This window comes from Setaria viridis, chromosome 5 (genome assembly GCF_005286985.2).
Source record: "Setaria viridis chromosome 5, Setaria_viridis_v4.0, whole genome shotgun sequence".
In the NCBI taxonomy this organism is placed as follows: Eukaryota; Viridiplantae; Streptophyta; class Magnoliopsida; order Poales; family Poaceae; genus Setaria; species Setaria viridis.
The window spans coordinates 9,158,166-9,176,436 of record NC_048267.2 but is presented as its reverse complement, the minus strand read 5'-3'; the positions used below and the strand labels follow the sequence as shown (position 1 = coordinate 9,176,436).

The following is an 18,271-nucleotide window of genomic DNA, read 5'->3' as shown; positions in this document are numbered from 1 at the left end:
AAGGCGCATCAAACGTTTTCCTTGAGGTTGAATAGCAGTATACGCTGAATGGGCTAGCGTATTACACCTTTGTGAGGAAGAAACGCTGAACACGAGTCCGTCTTCCCAACCCCTGCCAGCGAAAAAGGAGGAAACAAAGAGCCGATACCCACTCGCCGCCGCCGCCGCCCGCGCCACCGCTACCGCCGCGGAATTATCCAGCGCGCGCCGTCGGTAAGCTCCTCCTTCCCCGAATGAAGGATGCCCGCTTGGTTCTCGCTCGCCCTGAGGCTCCGGCGTGCGAGCTGCTCGCCACAACGACTCGGTGGAAAATCCGATTAGAACGTCTGTAGTTCTGTTCCTCTTAGATATTGTTGTGCCGCGTCGGTGAAGGGTGAGAAGAATGCTAGGCTGCTGGTTGCTCATTGTTCTAGAAACTTGTAGCGTGAGTTAGATTGGGGGAAGTCTAGGGTATCGAACAGTCGAGACTCTAGATGTTGGCGGTGCTTAGGGAACTAGGACCAAGAAAGCAGATTCTCGTGTCAAAGAAGAAGAAGAAAGCAGATTCTAGTCGAGACTCTAGATGTTGGCGGTGCTTACTGATACTCGACCCTTTGTGTTGATTTCCATTTGGCGGTTGAGTGCATAAACGTCGGCATGCCATGGCTTGCCTCATGATTTTTTTGCTCTAAGATTGCTGAAACTAAACGCAGGGGCTGACCTCCAATTGGGGTGCATTCATGTCTGGCAGGAGCAATGGACAAATTTGTGCGCGTTTACAGTGGTGGGGAGCTCGTGAAGGGGCCAAACGGGGTGGAGTTTGGTAACCTTCCTGAAGAGGGGATATGGTTCGAGACGGCGCCCACATTCAGTGATCTGATTGATGCTGTGCACAAGAAGCTTGGTTGGCAATCAGAGACACAAAGCATCCGTGCGCAGGGAAGGATGAATGTTGGTGGGGGTGCTCATCGGCATTTCATCATGGTTCCTATTAACGATGACATATCCTGGAGTAGCTATGTCAAGGCAGTTTTCAACGGGACTGAGTGGAATTGTCTGGAGATTTTTGTTCAAGCAGAAACACGTTCCTCTGAAGAGGCCAATTCCTCGGAGCCGGCACTAATGGCTTTTGAACCAGCGTGTGTACAAAATGCCCGACCTCAATATCCAGAACAAGGTTCTTGTCCTATTCCTTCGGTGGTGACCATCAGTCCAAATCATCATTCTCGACTACAAAAGCCTAGAAAGAGCACCAGAACCTGTGCAAATAATCGTGGATCGGTTGTAGGCTCAGAGGTTCAGTCTGGTCAAGATCAGAATGGAGCTTCAGAGACAGTTGATACAACTTCCTATGTTTTAATTGGGATGTATGACGCTGACCATCGTGCTCGAGCTCTAGCATCAGGGCAGGTATATCAATGAGAACTCGTAGCATTTATGTTGTCAATTATTGTCATTTAATAACTAACCAGTGAACCAACAATGTCTATCTTCCATTGTTTGGCACAGAATCTAACTGAGCTCAACCCACGTACCCGTGAGCCTCTTCAGTTTGACAAGCGGTATGAACGTTACCTTAGGCCAGCTGGACTCATGGGGCTGGTGAACATCTGTAAGGCTGGATTACCCTCCATCGATCGTGCACTTGTCTCTGCACTTGTTGATAGGTGGAGACCTGAGACCCACACCTTTCATATGCCCTGTGGTGAGGTCACAATCACACTACAGGATGTTGCAATGATTCTTGGACTTCCTGTTGCTGGTCGTGCTGTTGCGGTAAACCCAACTGAGTCCCAGAATGAATTGGTTGAGCGATACCTTGGGAGGACACCACCTTCGTTGGATAGGCCCCGTCCTGGGTTGAGGGTTTCATGGGTCAGGGCTGAGTTTAATAAATGTCCAGAAGATGCCGATGAGGAGACTGTCAAACAATATGCCAGAGCATACATCCTTAGCCTGATTAGTGGCGTATTGTTTCCTGATGCCTCTGGTGATCTGTACACCTTCTATCCGTTTCCACTAATTGCTGATCTTGAGAATATTGGTTCATACAGTTGGGGTTCTGCTACTCTGGCATACCTCTACAGGTCAATGTGTGCTGCATGCAGGCGGCAGTCTGATCAAAGTAATCTGACTGGCTGTCTTCTGCTCCTTCAACTTTGGTCATGGGAGCGTTTTCCAATTGGCAGGCCTGACATGGTAAAGCTGAAATACCCAAATGTTGAGGAGCTAGAGGATGAGAGGGATAGACCCACGGTTGGTCTCCGATGGGTTGTGGGCATGTGTACTCGTCGAGCAGCTCCAGCGCGTTGCTATGAGCACTTCACAAATGAATTCGACTTGTTAACCTATGACCAGATTGTGTGGTGTCCATATAGGGAGGAAAGGGTGAAGGAACTGCAGCTTGCCCCTATATGTACCCAGGATTCTCATTTATGGTTAACCCAAGCACCTCTAATTTATTTCTTTATGGTGGAGGTTTATACACCTGAGAGGGTGATGCGCCAATTTGGTCTCCATCAGGTCTGCCCACCACCATTACGGGATACTGGTGTGGAACTCCATTGGTATGTTCAAAAGATAATCTTGTTAACAATATATTTTCTCCTACATTTCCGTGCACGGTTGTGTTACTTGTAGTAACTTATAGATCATTTAACAGTACGCACTACCTGATCATGCAATTTCCAATTATCTTTTATCTGTGTAGGTGTCGACGAGGAAGAGTTCATAATGATTGGGCACAGAAGCACAAGTCTTTTGTGGATATGTGGGAAGCAAAGGAGCAACATGTTATCATGGAAGAACGCCCATACAGTCATGCTAACTACATGGATTATTTGAGGTGGTACAGACGATCAACACGTATCCGCCTCTGCACACCAAGGAGAATAAATAACGGGCACAAGGATGGGACACCTGGGGGAGGTGCAAGTGCTGATTCTGAAGATCCTTCTCGTGCTTCTCAGCTTCGTTATACTCCTAGGGCTCATTTGATCCATTCAGTGGTAAGGCATCCTACTTGTGACTTTGTGAGATATGATCTTGTTCAAAAAGGAAAAAAAAAAACCATTGTATTATTAAGCAACGTGGAACTTCATGTATATAGCTGATGCATCCATCTTTCATCCCAGACCGACAAACTCACTGTCCTGACGAAGGATGCAGCTGCTCAAAAAGGATGCTCGAGAGGCGAATGTCTTGCTTTTGTTGAGAGGGTCACTAGAGCATGTGTAGAAGTTATAGGGGAACTTGGTGGGTCGTCACTTTGCGACATTGCTGATGTGATTCCATTCTCATCAATAACAGCACCAGCTACAGCTGAACCAGAGGTGGTGAACCAGAGGGGTATGGAGGAAGAAATAAATAATTCCATGGTGCCTGACCAGGATACTGAGGCGGCCCCCCAATTGGAGAAGCAGTCTCAAAGCCCGGATGGTTACAAACAAGCCAAAAGAACAGCCCCGTCAGGGTTATCAGGCAAGAGGAAAAGGGGTAGATCTGGTCCAAGATGACTACTGCTCGGTGAGTGCTTTATAAACGATAATTATTGGTGCTAACATTTTTCAGAAAATAAAACTATTGTGTTTTGCTGGTCTTGTTGGATAAACTCATAATGCATTTCCTTCAATATTGTGTTATGATCTGGTGGAGAAAGACTCTGAAAATAAACTATCAGTTTTTGTAGACAGCATGGATGACCTACAATTTTCTTGGATGAGATGTAATATTATAATCCAAAACTTAGCATCAGCTCAGCTGAGCTGACAAGCCTCAATAGGTCTAGGTTAATTTACTTTGCTATGACTAAAACTTAGTGTGGACAGGTGATGTGGAAACTCTCTGTTACGTGTACCGATGCGGACATTAACAGGTGCAGATGGTAGACAAATGTATTGTTTGAATCTCCTGGCACATGAACCCTATTGTATTAAATGAAATCGTTTTGCATCCTATATACACAAAAGTGGACCAAGCAAATCAAATTGTAACAAGTTTGTAGCTTATCTGTGTATCTGGGTCTACACTTATTAGGTTAAGATTAATAATCGCAATCATAGAAGCTACACTTTAAGTGCAGGATAAGTCCACACCATGATTTTCTTTTCGTCCCTCATCTCCTCCTTTGCTTTTTCGCAAGGAACTGAATTTAGGTTTACTACTACTATAAATACATGTTTTCTGTGAGCAAGAGTTGTCGGCAAGAGGGTGTGAAATTTGTATCCAATTGGGAATCCAAGAGAGATGTCTATTGAGTGTGAAGCTACCGATGGCAGTCAAGCTACCCAAGCATTGTTTGAAGCAAGTGAGATTAAGGTTTAGCATCTCTATACTGCTGCATCTGCTGCATTTGGCTACTGACAAAACATGTTTAGTAATGAGTAAAACTGTCCTCTCCCCATCACAGGTTGTAAAGTTGGTGCTTGGAACAACCAAAATCCTTCTCACCATACCAGAACATGAAGACGAGTCCAGAACACTGAACATTTGTGTATGGCATGAGGGTAGTGCACACCAACAGCAACCTACAGGTGTTGCAGCTGCTGACTCAGTGACTTCTAGTGGATCGCAAGTGGAGCCTGTGGATATGGAAGAGATGACTAAAGAAGAGTTTGTGGAGAAACTGCGGGGCTGGATGATGGTGCTTGCATCACTTTTCTCATCCTTGACGTTCCAAGCAGGGCTCAACCCCCCAAAGCAGTTTCAGGCTGACTTAGTAAGTTTGTTATTTTCTGCCCTCCTTCCTTTGTTTCTTAACACATTCCTTCGTGTTTGTCGCAGGCTAGGTTACACTTTCATGCCTTTACCCTCATAGGTTAGCATTTTAGAAAGGCATGCATATTTTGTACCTGCAGATGATAGTTATTCTAAATTTTGAACTCCTCTTGACTTAGGTGTACCTAAATTGAGGTACTTGTGTAACCAAACCTGACAATCCGGTTTAAGTTTAACTGCCTCTCTGTTTTAGGACCTGACAGTACCATTTATGTGCAGATTATGGAACATGGAGCGGGAAATTCAATTCAACTAATGTCTCGGGGGCGGGTGTTCTTTATGCTCAGCTCTTTTGTGTTCGACTACTCCCTTGGGCTTGTGATGCTGATGCTCTTCCAGCCATCTCTCTCTGTCGAAAGGCTCCTCGGTAAAAGGGGGTTTCTGAGCAAAAGCAAAAGAGGGCTTCTGTGCAGCAACATCGTTATGCTGCTACTAGTTTTCGCGTTGGGCAGTGCCAATAGCTGGTATGATATGCCTTTCGCTCCGTTTTCTTTTCTGTTGTTGTTTGCACGATGTACTTCGAAAACATCTGGGGCAAATTCAAGGGCTGGTGGAAGAAATTGAGAGAGAAGTTCTGATGCCGCCGGTGCTACCATCTGCTGTGTATTGCCCTCGGTACGTAAGAAAGTGCGCAGCGTAAAATGGAACCGTCAGTTGTACTGTAAATAGTGCGAAATGCTGGTGGGTGTTGGTGATGAGTGGCGTCCTTCCAGTTGTTTCGTTGAAACACATGTTAGTGTTACTCTTTTTTTTCCCTGTGTTTTGTGTGTCTAGCGTTTGTAAACCTTCATGATGTTGCCTACCCTGGTTTGTGTGTGCTTGCTGCACCTTATATTTCCCACTGGATGGAATCATGGAACAATTGTTTGCTACGATACTCGTCAGTCTGCTACTACTGATAAAACTGGTCGATACTCACACTTCATTTACTGCATGAATCTTTATTGATTCTTCCAACTTTTTGTTTATGTGAAAATAAAAAAAAGATCAACCATAGAACTTGCAACAAAACGAAAACTTATTTTAATGTTACGATGTTAGAACTTAACATACGGAGGAGGTCCAGTAGAAACAATATCTGCAATTTTGCATATCTCAATGCCTGAAAGTTCATAGTTTCAAAGCCCATGTAAATACCGTCCATCTTCTACCTTGATGGACCGACCGGGCGGCCCCATGGGCCGTGCTGGCTCCGAAGAAGTCGCGCTGCTGCGCACTCTCGCCAGTCGCCAGTCTGCCGCCGCCGGCTGCGTGTCTCCGCCGACGCGATGCCCCCGCCGGCCGCTACCACCACCTCCCGCGTCGCCCTCTACCTCCGCCGCGCCCGCCTCATCGACTCCCTCCGCCTCCGCCTCCGCTCCTCTCCCCCTTCGTCCCCTCCTCCTCCCCCGCCCGACGACCCCGTGGTCGCGCTCCACGCCATCCGCGCCGCGCCCACGCCGTCCTCCGCGCTCTCCCTCTTCCGCGCGCTCCCCTCCGCGCCGCCGCCGCCGCTCCCGCTCTACCACGCCCTCGCCGCCCGCCTCGCCTCCCTCGCCGCGCTCCCGGACCTCCGCGCCCACCTCGCCTCCTTCCCGCTGCCCGCGCCGCCGCTCGCGCGCCTCCGCCTCCTCGCCGCCGCGGGGGACCGCGCCTCCGCTCTCGAGGCTTTCGGCTCCCTCCCGGACGCCCCGCGCCGCCCCACGGAGGCGCACAACGTCGTCATCGAGCTCCACGCGAGGGGCGGCGACCATGGCGCCGCCGTCGAGGCGTTCCGCGGCATGGTCCGCGAGGGCGCGCTCCCGAACGCCCGCACCTACACCGTCGTCATCGCCCACCTCGCCTCCGCGGGGTTCGTGGACCAGGCGCTCGAGGTGTTCCGCATCCTGCCGTCGCTGCGCGTGCGGCGGACCACCCGGCAGTACAACGTGCTCGCCGAGGCGCTCGCGGCGGCGGAGAGGTTCGACGAGCTCCGGTGGCTCGTCCGCGAGATGGCTGCCGTCGATGGCGTCATGCCTGGGCCGCAGATGCGCGCCGCCATCGCCGCCATGCGGGAAGGTGGCCATATTGATGGCACGGAGGACTTCGTCGCGGAGCTTTCACCCAACGCGAGGATCGGGTACGCCGTGGACGACGTCGAGGGAGAGGGAGACAGCGAGGAGGAAGACGACGACAACGTCGGCGTCAATCACGACGACAGGGACAGAGGCAGCAGTGCAAATCAGACCCTGAAGCCATGGTTGGACCCGCGCGAGCTCGCCAGGGCTTTGGACGGCTGGGACCCGCGAGAGGTGGCGGAGCTGGAGGCCGCCGGGCTCGTCTGGACGCCGCGGTTGGTGTGCAAGCTCCTGCGCGCGTTCAAGAAGGCCGAGACGGCGTGGGAGTTCTTCTGCTGGGTGGCGTGCCGCCCCGGCGGGTTCGCGCACGACCGCCACACGGTGGCGAGGATGGTTGCCATCCTCGCCCGCGCCGGCCACGTCGAGCTGGTGGAGCGCCTGCTCGCCAAGGTGCGGAGCGACGGCATCCTCCTACCATGCGCCACCGTGCGGCTCGTCATCGACTTCTACGGCCTCTCCAAGAAGGCCGACGCGGCGACCAGGGTGTTCCGGGAGGGCGAGTCCATCTGCGGCCCCATCTCGCGGCCCAACCTCGCGCTGCTCTGCTCGTCGCTGCTGCGGACGATGGCGAAATGCCGGAGAGGGCTCGACGCCATGGAGCTCCTCGAGGAGATGATGGCGCGGGGCGTCCTCCCGGACCTGCAGACTTTCTCCGGCCTGATGGAGCACCTGGCCGGTGCCGGCGACCTCAAGGGCGTGCACCGGCTGCTGGGGCTGGTACGGCAGTGCGAGCTCCGGCCCGACGGCTACATGTACAGCGTGCTGGTGAGGGCCTACTGCAAGCGGGAGCGCGCGGCGCTCGCGCTGAGGGTGTTCGACGAAATGCGCGCGGCGGGAGTCGCCCCCGACGCGCCCACCAAGGCGCTGCTGGTGAAGAGCCTGTGGCGGGAGGGGAAGCTCCGCGAGGCGGCGCTGGTGGAGGAGAGGTGCGAGGACGTCACCGGCGGCCTCCCGGAGGCGTCGCCGGGGCACGTGTGGACGGCCAGTGCCGCGGACTTGAATAAGGTGCTCGACATCTACTCCGGCTGCTTCGCTCAGCTTGCTGCTCAGGCTGCTGGAACCGGGTGATGCGCCGAGTGCCATTGGTGCTTGATCTCAGACTTCAGATTCCAGAATGGCAAACGCGCGGTAACATTTCGATATGTAGCTCGTGCTCGTCCACTGCAGCTGCTGCAGAACTGAAGAAGCGTGGCAGAGGCGAGGATGGTAAACTTGCAGCTTAATTGCACAGAGTGTTCTGCCTTCTGCAATTCTGTTGTAGAATATGCTCAATGTCTTCTCAAAAGAAACACCCTGGCCCGACCGCCTTCCTCCACTGCCCGGCCGGCGGCGGTGGCGCCTTGCCTCGCCGCCCCCGCGCCCACCGCCAGTTCGGCTTACCACCAGCGGTTTTCCCTCTATGGCCGGGAGGCAAGGATCCCCCACCCCAAAACCCAAATCCCGAATCCCTAAGCACTAACTTCGTCGGAGACGAGGAAGATGACCCCGCGGACTCTTGAATCGGACGGATTGGAGATTGATTGAGGGCCAAATCGGATGATGGATAGATTTCCCGAAAGAAAAACATGATATGTTCTGAATATCGTCGCCCGCCGCGGTCGTGTTGCTGAGCCGGGCTTTCCCTCGTTAATCGCCAATCGTTACCATCCGCCTATCTGATGCAGAGGAATCTGGCTCTCTGTATCTCGTTCTCTCAGCCACCTCACCTCGTTAATATCATTTTATAAATATTTAAAAATCAAAATGGGTTAAGTTGTTTAGTAAGTGCAAAGGTAGATGAAAGAATTTCGTTATCTTGAAATTTGAAAAAAAAATTCTTGTTAGATTAACGGGAACAGCCGCGATGTTATGCGTGAACTGTTATTGTGTTTCCAAAAAAGGAATTTCGTTATTATTAGATTAGAAATTACCGATAAAAAATCAGGGAGGCGCTGCCGCCGGCACGGCCCGACCGCCCCGCCTGCCGCCTGCTGGGCACCCGATGACCCCCTCCATTTCGAATCAAAAGAAGAAAAAAGTAATCACCCTTCTATTTCTTTCTCCCGTTCACCTCTCCCCCCCTCTGCCTCTCTCTCTCTCTCTCGGCCGCGGCGGCGCCCTTCGCCACGTCTTCGCCGGCGACGAGCACCCACAAGGTATGCTCGCCCCTTCTCTTTCCTTCCTGCTGTGCGAAACGGAGCACCCCCAAACCCTAATGCATGCTATTTGTATTCGGATCGCCCCGATTACAATACGTATAAACCTACCTGCTTAGTTTTTTTTTTTACAAAAATGGGTTTACACGCATCTCGGCCCTTGGTTCTGAGTTTGTTCCTCGTGCCAATTTCGCAGTTGGGGGGATTACTCATAATTTGCTGTAATGCTGCAATGGATGGGCGGTTCGAGGAGGAAGGTGTACGCCGTGAGTATACTTCGCAGCATTTAATTTGGGGAATCGGCATGATTTCGCCTGTTTTGTGCTTCACTTTTTGCAACGGTGGTTGATTATTGGCATTCAAACTCTAGAATGAATGGTCCTTGCGTGTAGCTGTGTTTTAACAAATCGTGACATGCTGCTAACATTTGGTTATGTTTGGGTGGCTTTGGGTTCTGCTGTTTGGCCCTGAAATGAGCAGTCCAGGAAGTCAACACAGAGCAGGTACTTTGGTGCTTTCACTGATTTCAGTTAGTGAAAGTTTATGTTGTGGTGCTAGTCTCTTTTTTTTTTTGGTTGTTGAAACTGAGTGCACCATCCTTGATCAAACAATGCTCGGCAGACAAAGGCAGTACTTCGAACAAAAGAGACGGCAACAGCAAAGGCCAGAGCTACAGAACCAGGATAATGTAGCAGGAGGTCAAGCTTCACGTGATCAGGAGCCTCGATCACTTGATGTTCTAAATATCAACAATCTGGCAACTCCAATTAGTCATCATAATGACTCCGCAAGTGAGTTTCCTATATGTTTTGATTATTGAGATTTCAGTGGAGAGCTTTATTTTTCTGTAGTTCATTATTTTACCCTTCTGCATATTATCTGTAGTTTTTGGCCAAGTAAAACAAGTAATGTCAGTCTTGGCAGATTTTTCTTATGATGATTGTTTTACTATCACGCCAGATGCAGATGGTGCTATACCACAGGTGGATTGCATTCTTTCGGATGGTTCCCCTAAAGAGGCAATAAAGAATATCACTTTTTTATCCAATAGCAGCATGAAGGAAGCAGGTAAGGGTGCAGTCTTCAGTACATCAGTCAAGGAAACTCATTAAATGTAACTTATTTTCTTGCGCATATAGCATTCCAATTTTTCTACATAGGCACATTGACATGACCATACGCATCCACAAGATTAACAGGCTAGGTACTCCCTCCAGTATCTTTTATTTGTCGCCTAGAAATCTGTTGTAGCCTTCAGAGCATAATTTTGATCATCACTTTTCCCTAATCAGTAACCGTATGGTAGTAAAAGGTACTAAAAATGTTTGATTACATATCTGATTTTTCAAAAAAAAATGGCCTATTTTCAAAAGGTTGGCTGCACAAGTTATAGAATGACATCTAATTTGGACTGGAGGTAGTTGTAAATATATGTGTTCCTCCATCCAATATGTGGCTGCTGTAAGAATGAGCTTTTATGATATTATTAATTTGTGAAGTGTGTAATAAGCCCTTTTGTTACAGTAAAGTTTATCATAAATTATTTTTTTCTTCTATTCTGCAGGCTCTCAGCCAAGGTCAGTATCTCCACACAGCATCGTAAGAATGTGCCTGCATTTGTCTTGTTTTATGAGATGTCAATCTTCTGCATTGGCAGATTGTCATCACCCTTTGGTCATCAAGGTGTTGCAGCAGCTGTTAACTCTCATGAAGAACCCATTGGTTGTAAAATATCCCCATCTATAAACTATAGCACCAGGAAGCAAAATCAAAATCTGGAATGCCAAAGTGGTGATGTTTCCTTCACTATTATCATTTCTGTTGTCCCTACTGATTGAGTTACTGCTCAAGTCTGTGCAATTATTTGAAAAGGAAAATTATTAAAATAATAACCCCTGTAATCACAAATGTATGAATGCCAAAGTGGTGATGTTTCCTTCACTATTATCATTTCTGTTGTCCCTACTGATTGAGTTACGGCTCAAGTCTGTGCAACTATTTGAAAGGGAAAATTATTAAAATAATAACCCCTGTAACCACATATGTGTGTCATTTAGGACATTGGGATGGTCTAAAACTACAAGACAACGCTTTGACCAGTCATTTCTATAAGAATGACATTTCAAATAAAGATGATTGGATATTATAAAATCACTTTTCATGATGAATCTAGCAAAGTATATTGTACATTATGAATCAACATAATTCTTTATGTAGCCATGGTCAAAGTTAAAAAATCTTTTTCTTCGAGAACACACGGGAGAGCTGTGTATATTAGAATTAAGAAGGAAATAGTTCCCAAAATGTTTACAACATGAGTTTGCCTGCAGGTGCAATAAGAAACTAGAACATCTGGGAAGCCTAATTTGGAACTAGTTCAAAGTTAAAGTTTGACAAGCAGACATCCTAAAATGACGTACATTTCTGATGGGAGGGAGTAAGACCTAATAGAAATGCTTAATTTGGCCAGCTTGGAGCTAGAGGAGAAGGAGCAGTTGATATCTGCTGTTGTGTTATTAAAAACTTGGTTTATAAACATAAAACAAATTGTATCCATTCATATGTTGTATAGCTGAGAAACTCAGGTTTGATTATGATTTTACTTGCAGAAATTTCACTTATTGATTTGGTCAGTTATGAGGGATCAAAGAATAAGTCTACTGCGAGACCTGCCCGTGAGCTTCATGCTTCATTTTCTGTTAAAGGTGCATGTTTCGATAGCATTGAGCTCATAATCATCTTATTGTCTAGATCCCAGCATAATCATTATTTGTTTAACTGCTTATTTTGTATGATCTATTTAGTCGTTTACTATTACAAATAGTTGTGCAGCAGTTGTAAAATGAGCAATTTGCCTGTGCTTACTTGAAGACATGCTGTGCAGACTTGCAGATCACTTCACAGCAAAACCTGATTCTGGATTTGTGTATTTTTAATATTACTGATTAGTTGTTACATGTATTTTTCTCGAAGATTTGCACCTTAACTGTGTCGTTATGTTCAGTTGTTGACATTTGTTTCTTTCAGGTTTTAGTGATTGTAGTAGAGTTTGATAGCAAATGTGCATGTGTTTGGCAGTGAAGTTTGTGTGAGCTCTGTGGTCCACCTACAATTGTTGTTGCTTATCAACCTTAGTTTACTACCTTCCATCTCTTTTAACAACATCCTATAATCGTTCAATAGAAATTCATCTGCTTCTGTTTCAGGCCTTGGCCATATCAAGATGGAAACACCTCCCCATTCACCGAGGCCAATCAAAAGGTTGAGTGGTAGAGCTTACTATTAATTTAATATATGTCCCATATTAATGTTTCAGTTATAAAGTGTGTGATGAAGTTTAAATAATGACAGTGTTTAGCTTTACGGAAAATGGTAGTATAAACACTTATTTCTGTTTCTGGATATTTCTGAATGGTTGGTTGAGACTTCTACAAAACAATGTAACCATAGGTGCAAACAGTGCCATAATCAGGGAACGAGTACTATTTTATATAGGCAAAATAGCCGTTCTGGTCCCTTAACTTTACCCTGAGGGTCAAGTTCGTCCCTCAACTTCTGATTTCTAAAAAGTTAAATCTAATTCCTCAACTTTCATTTTTGGGTCAAACTTGTCCTTTTGCTTATGTTGCACTCCATACTGATATGAGATTAATGCGAAAAGTCAGTTTTGCCCTTAGCTTCTTCCCCCTCAATTTCTGTCATCCATGGGATCCAGGTCCGTATAAAGAGAAGCTATCGTGGGTGCAAGGCTACTTAGATTGGGAAAGTTTCGTTTGACGACGGCTGCGAGTTTCAGACTGTGCAACAGATGGTTAGACATGTCGAGGGCATCAGCCATGAACTGAAACACATCACCGGAGTAGCGCAGTACCAGCCGGCGCCACCAGTTCAACTGCATATTCTCTATTATTAACTTAGTTTGGCAAGAGAGATGAAATGCCCGATGCCAATTAGTATCTGTGTAGCTTATTATGACTGCTATGATGTCGTATACTTGTATACATTTTTTTTTAAGTTGTCAAACTTATTCCATTTTTCGTACGACTAGTCTTTGCTTGATGATTTATTTTGACCTCCTAGCTTATCCGCACCCAGCTCTTTCTGTGTCCTGTGCGTGCTTGTGCTGTGATGGTCCTAGTGCTTCTTTTGTGTGTTGTTAGACGGACTGCCATCTTCACAATGCTGGAAGAAATTGAGGGGAAAATAGCTCAAGGGTAAAATTAACTTTTCATATTAGTCTCATATCAGCATGGAGTACCACATCAGTCCAAGGACATGTTTGACCTAAAAACTAAAGTCAAGGGACTAAATTGGCTGATTTTAAAGTTGAGGGACGAACTTGACCCTCAAGGAAAAAAATTGTTGCACTTTAGATACTATCCTCAGAGGCTCGTTTGTTTTGCAGCAATCAAGTTCATCAATATTCATTACCTTGCCCTTGAGACCTAGAATAACAGTCAACTGGTCCAGTTCAGATAGGCTTTTATCTAAATGATCTAGTTTGTCCACCTTGGCTACAGCCAAGGTAAAGCACAATAGTTTGAGAACAACAAACTTTCTTCTCATGTGATACAATCATACAAGTCGTGCCTGTAGCTTCCACAAAGGTTCAGTGCTACATCCAAATATAAACTGCTTTGTGTTTAATGTGGTGATGCAGGGTTTTACCTTTACCTCCAAAGGCCATACGGTCCACGTATAAAGCAAAACGGTCTATCCCCTTTGATGTTACAAAGGCATTGGTGAGAATTTCACACTCCTTCCTCTGTGAAACCAGATCCCAATTTTTTTATAAAAAAAAGAAGAAAAGATGGGCAGATAAGAATTTGAAGAGATGTTTAATTTATAGAAAAAATGTTGTTTTAGTTAGGTGGATCAGAGGCAATCTTTCATTTTATTCTTTTGTATTTTTTTACCTCGGAATCCTTCTGTGCGCTCATTGGAGGAAAATTTCTCCTTATACAGCTTGTATGATTGACGTTTTTCATTGGACTATATTTGAAAAATTTACAGCCAATTTTCTTATCATAGCTAGATGTGTTAATTGTATTATACCATTTTTAGTAAGAATGTAAATTTTTCTTGTATCATTTTTATAACAGGATTCTATGAATAGTATCAATATGTTGAAGGAGCAAAGACTATCAGCCAAAATGGGCAGTACATTCAATGAATCAGGCTTCGAAAAAAGTAAACAGTTTAACTGCTATTTTCCAGGTTCATCAGAGAACCATAATTCTGACCTCTATCTTGAGGACGAAGCCATGTTTTGTGAACCTCAACCTAAAATGGAATGGCAATGTAAGTTCTGCTGTGCCATCTTATTACCGAGTCTCATGAGTGATCAGAAAACTCAAGTCTTGTGGGCTAAGAAAATATTACACTGTATGTTCATTATTCTATTTTTTCGTTCTGAACAGCAAAGCATATGAGATCAGATGGCAATCTTGTTGATGAGGGTTCTGATAGGCTCTGGAGGATAGATCAATTTAATTCAGAGGATCATTTTCCTAATCAAAGAGAGGAACATTTCGATACAAGTGGCTATGGATTTAAAGATAGATATTCTCCAGAGCGAAGGTTACTCCTCCACATATGCATAAGTTTGACTAATAGGCCTAACATGCTCTATCAGGCACAAATGATATAATTTTGCCTTGCAGAAACTCAACAAGATCTAGCACAGGATTTAAGAATACAGGTTATTTCTGTTTCCCATACCTCACATACCAGTAGCATTCCTGTAACAAAAACAAAAAACAGTGGGCGTTCTATGCTATTTTTACTCTAACTTTCTCTATTAGATTGTAGCTAGGGTGCACTTATTTTATGATGCTGAAGTGATCATATTTTCATATCCACTCCCAATGCTATTAGAACATTACTAATCTCTACTGATCTCTGGCATGTTGCCAAACTTGGTTTGAAAACTTTACCTGTTTTTAGTTTATCAGCGACAAGCGCACCTGGCATGGTCAAAGTAGGTTTGTAAAACAGTGTTCCACGATCATGCCATTCTGCTTTTCTTGTGATATCGTTGAAATGACTGGATTTGTGCACAAGGTGCCAAACTTTGGTTGGAAAGTTGCTTCACCTGTTCTTAGTTCATCAGCCACCAGTCCACGTAGCAGACTTGTAAAATGGTGTTCAGCATTCATTTAGTTCTGCTTTCTTCTGGCATCTCTGAGATACTTGGAATTTCTGGTGTATCCTCTTTGTTTTGTCTGTTACATTGAGGACTAAGTCAGTAGCAGCATGCTTGCATTGTACACTTGTCTTGCTGTCATTAAATCATGACTGCCCTCTTTTCTGCCCTGTGATCTTTGTGGTTCTTAACTGTGATGTTCATTCTAGGAATTCCATCATCACATGACCTCTTTTATGGCCATTCATTGATGGATGATGATGACGGTACTGGACTATTTGATTGGGAAAGGTAAGCATAATAAAGCCTCATGCATATGTCGTTTATACAATGGTTCTAATATTTCTGTTATTGTTGTCAGGCGCCCACCAAGTAAGAAAATCTTCAACTCAGATGGCACTTTTGGTCCTTCTGCTTGGTCTTTCGACACTGTAGATGATTCAGAGAAAAGGAGGAGCCCAATAAGGTATTGGAGGATCTACTTGTATCTGTGTCTGAATTGGTTCTAGGCTCCTGATTCCTTAAATGTTCTTATGTCGTGCAAAATTATTAGGAATTTTCTTGCTAATCTCTTCAAAATTGTTCTTTGCAGTGAAGAATCAAGCTCATCTGCTGCAGGTCAGTAATTTTTACTCTTAACTTCTTTTTATCTTCATCAAAGACTCTTTATGGGGTGCATTTCCTAGCGAACTAGGGTTTAAATACGCAAAACCTATGTCTTGATCTTTCCCCTCTTTTTTTTGGGTTCAAAGCAATGAAGAAACCATCACCATCAGTAAAGAATGAGATGAACCAGAAGGATGAGTTTGATATAAGCTTGGATAAGCTAGACATTCCAAATATGGATGCACATCTTCATGGGAGGTCGCTATTTAACAATCCAGAAAAGGTGGATAGAAAAGGAACAACGGATCAGAAGAAACTTGAAACAAGTTATTGGCCAGAAAATGTTACTGAGCAGCCAAGAACTCAAGAACCGCGCTGCCGTTTATCACTTAAGGAGAAATTTTCTAATTGGGATTCTCCTACTTTCCATCTGAAGGATAGCACTGGACTAACTAACCAATCGAGTTGCACCATAATGCACAAAGATAAACCTTCTTTCCACGTTTCTCCAGATTTGAGCGTGTATCAAACTGTGGAGTCAACCGACAAGAGACCTGTTTCTCACAGACCTGACAATGCCATTTTTGAAGATGGCATTCACATGCAGCAGCCTATTTCAGATGTGTTTGGCGATAAAACTGAATTATCAAACCCATTTCGGACCAAGGATCTTCAGATCGACATTGATATGAACACTTTATTTGGAGAGAAGGTGGACAAAAAGCAAGAAGACATTTTTCCAACTTTCAGCAATCGAAGCGCAGACTCCGTCCCTGCTGAGAAAGCAGTGAGTTCTGTAAGACAAACTGTCGGTGGACACAGTATATGCTCACAGCCTTCTGGCAAGGGTTCATTCAGGCATGGGTTCAGTCCTGGTTTCAATTTCCAGGAGTCAGAATCAAACGCATTTTGGGGGGGTAGCCATGTTAATAATGACACTTTCCTGGGGGACCTTGAGTCTAGTGGTCTGCTTGCAAGAAAAAACAGTGATAAGAATGAAGTCAAGATTGAGGCATCTGAGAAACCAGATACTAGGTTGTTGACGGAAACACATCGGCTCTCTGCAGATCACAAAAGTGAGATGAATGGAACTGAAACATGTTCTAATGGCTCAGAAGTGTCCAATTGTTCTGATGCACATAAGGAAACTTCAGCGGCAGCAACACAAATTCCTGCAAACTTAAGCTGTCTTCAGGAAACCTCAGCAGAATTGTTCCAAGTTCGAACTCATGTTAGACCTATAACAAGAGAAAAACTGTAAGTACTGTGCCCATCAATTGTCTTTCTTCTAAACTGTTGTATGTTTCATAGACTTACTGGAGGCTCTCTCATTGTCCATTACTAGAGATAATCCTAATGTTGACTTCAAAGCTCCAGTGCATTTGACAAGCAAGATTGATGATGTTGGAGATCGTTCTAAACTAAATGCTATGTTCCAGTCTCCTTTTATTGGAGGTCCGTTGCTCATTTATATTCTTCTGCCTCTCTCAAAAAAGCCATGCCATTATGTTAATATGTTCGCTGCTATCTAGAGGAGATGGGGATTGAAAAGAAGATCATAGCAAGTGTGTCACCAGACAACAGTGATGTTCAGTATCAGTTTATGCTTGAACAACGTGTTCTCCGGCGGCTTTGTGTTCAGAAGATAGTGGTGCCTACACCAATGAAGGACAAGCTAGATAAGGTAATGTAGATCAACTAGGTCGTAACAATTATGCGCTGCTTGTTTTCCCATTACTTTTTGAATATTCTGAATTACACCTGTCCTAAGGATGCTGGTCTACCGTGTCATTTTGAAAATGGTAGGAAATTTTCCAAAATATACTTTGGTGATGTGCAACTTCATTTTGATGCATAATCCTTGTGGAAAACTTATCAAATGTTATTGTCAGAATATCCTTTTATGAATATCATATTCTGCTTGCACTCTTTCTCCATGTAATGAAGTTTCAATGCTTCTTATACAGGATACACGATTTAGGATAGTGGAGGATGGATCTCATGCCCTTCCGAAAAGTGTCTAACAGGTGAACAGCAAGAATAGACTTTCCATTTTCAGTCTTCTCGTGTTTTATGTGAATCTAGTGTGAGTCATAAAATCAGAAGTTAAAAGGCGTGTCCAACATTTATCCATGTTACTAATTGCAACCTGTCATCATCAGGGGAGGAAATGGCAATGTAGGGGAGGAAGAAACACATTTGACGCCTGTTGAAATGCAGGGCAAGCACCTACATGAGCCCATGAGCTCATCCATGTCCATATGCTCATTTTATGTGCACCACTCTCTTTAATAATGTCTGTCTGAAAATATTAATGTTTCCTTCACCCATCAGTTTCTTAGTGTTGGTTTTCACCACAAGATCGACTCATTGTACACCTGTGGACTCTAGATTTGTGCTCTTTTTCAGTTAATAACTCTGGGAGGGTTGTCAGATGTTATACATTGTTAATCTATTAGATTTAAACATCAAGTAAAGTTACCTCGGTAGCTACAGAAATGTAGCCTATTGTCTGATGCTGTGCAAACAAAATA

General features: G+C 45.1%; 3 protein-coding genes across 10 annotated transcripts; all 3 read left to right on the top strand.

Moving 5' to 3' along the window:
- The first annotated feature begins 56 nt into the window (after nucleotides 1-56).
- LOC117855340 (uncharacterized) lies at nucleotides 57-5,627 on the top strand. 8 transcript variants are annotated; one of them, XM_034737665.2, is made up of 8 exons: nucleotides 57-213; nucleotides 731-1,389; nucleotides 1,489-2,546; nucleotides 2,690-2,987; nucleotides 3,114-3,504; nucleotides 4,173-4,285; nucleotides 4,388-4,696; nucleotides 4,975-5,627. In XM_034737665.2, the coding sequence occupies exons 2-5, from the start codon at nucleotides 736-738 to the stop codon at nucleotides 3,492-3,494; spliced, it is 2,391 nt and encodes a 796-aa protein (XP_034593556.1). In that variant the 5' UTR covers nucleotides 57-213; nucleotides 731-735; the 3' UTR covers nucleotides 3,495-3,504; nucleotides 4,173-4,285; nucleotides 4,388-4,696; nucleotides 4,975-5,627. The 8 variants fall into 8 exon arrangements, with proteins under 8 accessions (XP_034593556.1, XP_034593554.1, XP_034593553.1 ...); XM_034737663.2 differs by having other exon boundaries at nucleotides 4,173-4,296; XM_034737662.2 differs by having other exon boundaries at nucleotides 4,134-4,296.
- Nucleotides 5,628-5,949: 322 nt separating this feature from the next.
- On the top strand, nucleotides 5,950-8,166 carry LOC117855341 (pentatricopeptide repeat-containing protein At5g66631). Its single transcript, XM_034737667.2, has one exon. It carries the CDS (start codon nucleotides 6,024-6,026, stop codon nucleotides 7,917-7,919), a length of 1,896 nt encoding a protein of 631 aa, XP_034593558.1. The 5' UTR covers nucleotides 5,950-6,023; the 3' UTR covers nucleotides 7,920-8,166.
- A 144-nt stretch (nucleotides 8,167-8,310) lies between these two features.
- Nucleotides 8,311-18,253, top strand: LOC117855339 (uncharacterized). Its single transcript, XM_034737658.2, has 21 exons — nucleotides 8,311-8,986; nucleotides 9,183-9,252; nucleotides 9,467-9,489; nucleotides 9,608-9,777; nucleotides 9,947-10,054; nucleotides 10,551-10,563; nucleotides 10,644-10,777; nucleotides 11,596-11,691; nucleotides 12,193-12,247; nucleotides 13,647-13,728; nucleotides 14,089-14,287; nucleotides 14,407-14,566; nucleotides 14,650-14,687; nucleotides 15,341-15,422; nucleotides 15,493-15,597; nucleotides 15,724-15,749; nucleotides 15,884-16,994; nucleotides 17,083-17,192; nucleotides 17,270-17,421; nucleotides 17,705-17,764; nucleotides 17,900-18,253. Exons 2-20 carry the CDS (start codon nucleotides 9,211-9,213, stop codon nucleotides 17,759-17,761), a joined length of 2,763 nt encoding a protein of 920 aa, XP_034593549.1. The 5' UTR covers nucleotides 8,311-8,986; nucleotides 9,183-9,210; the 3' UTR covers nucleotides 17,762-17,764; nucleotides 17,900-18,253.
- Nucleotides 18,254-18,271: the final 18 nt, after the last annotated feature.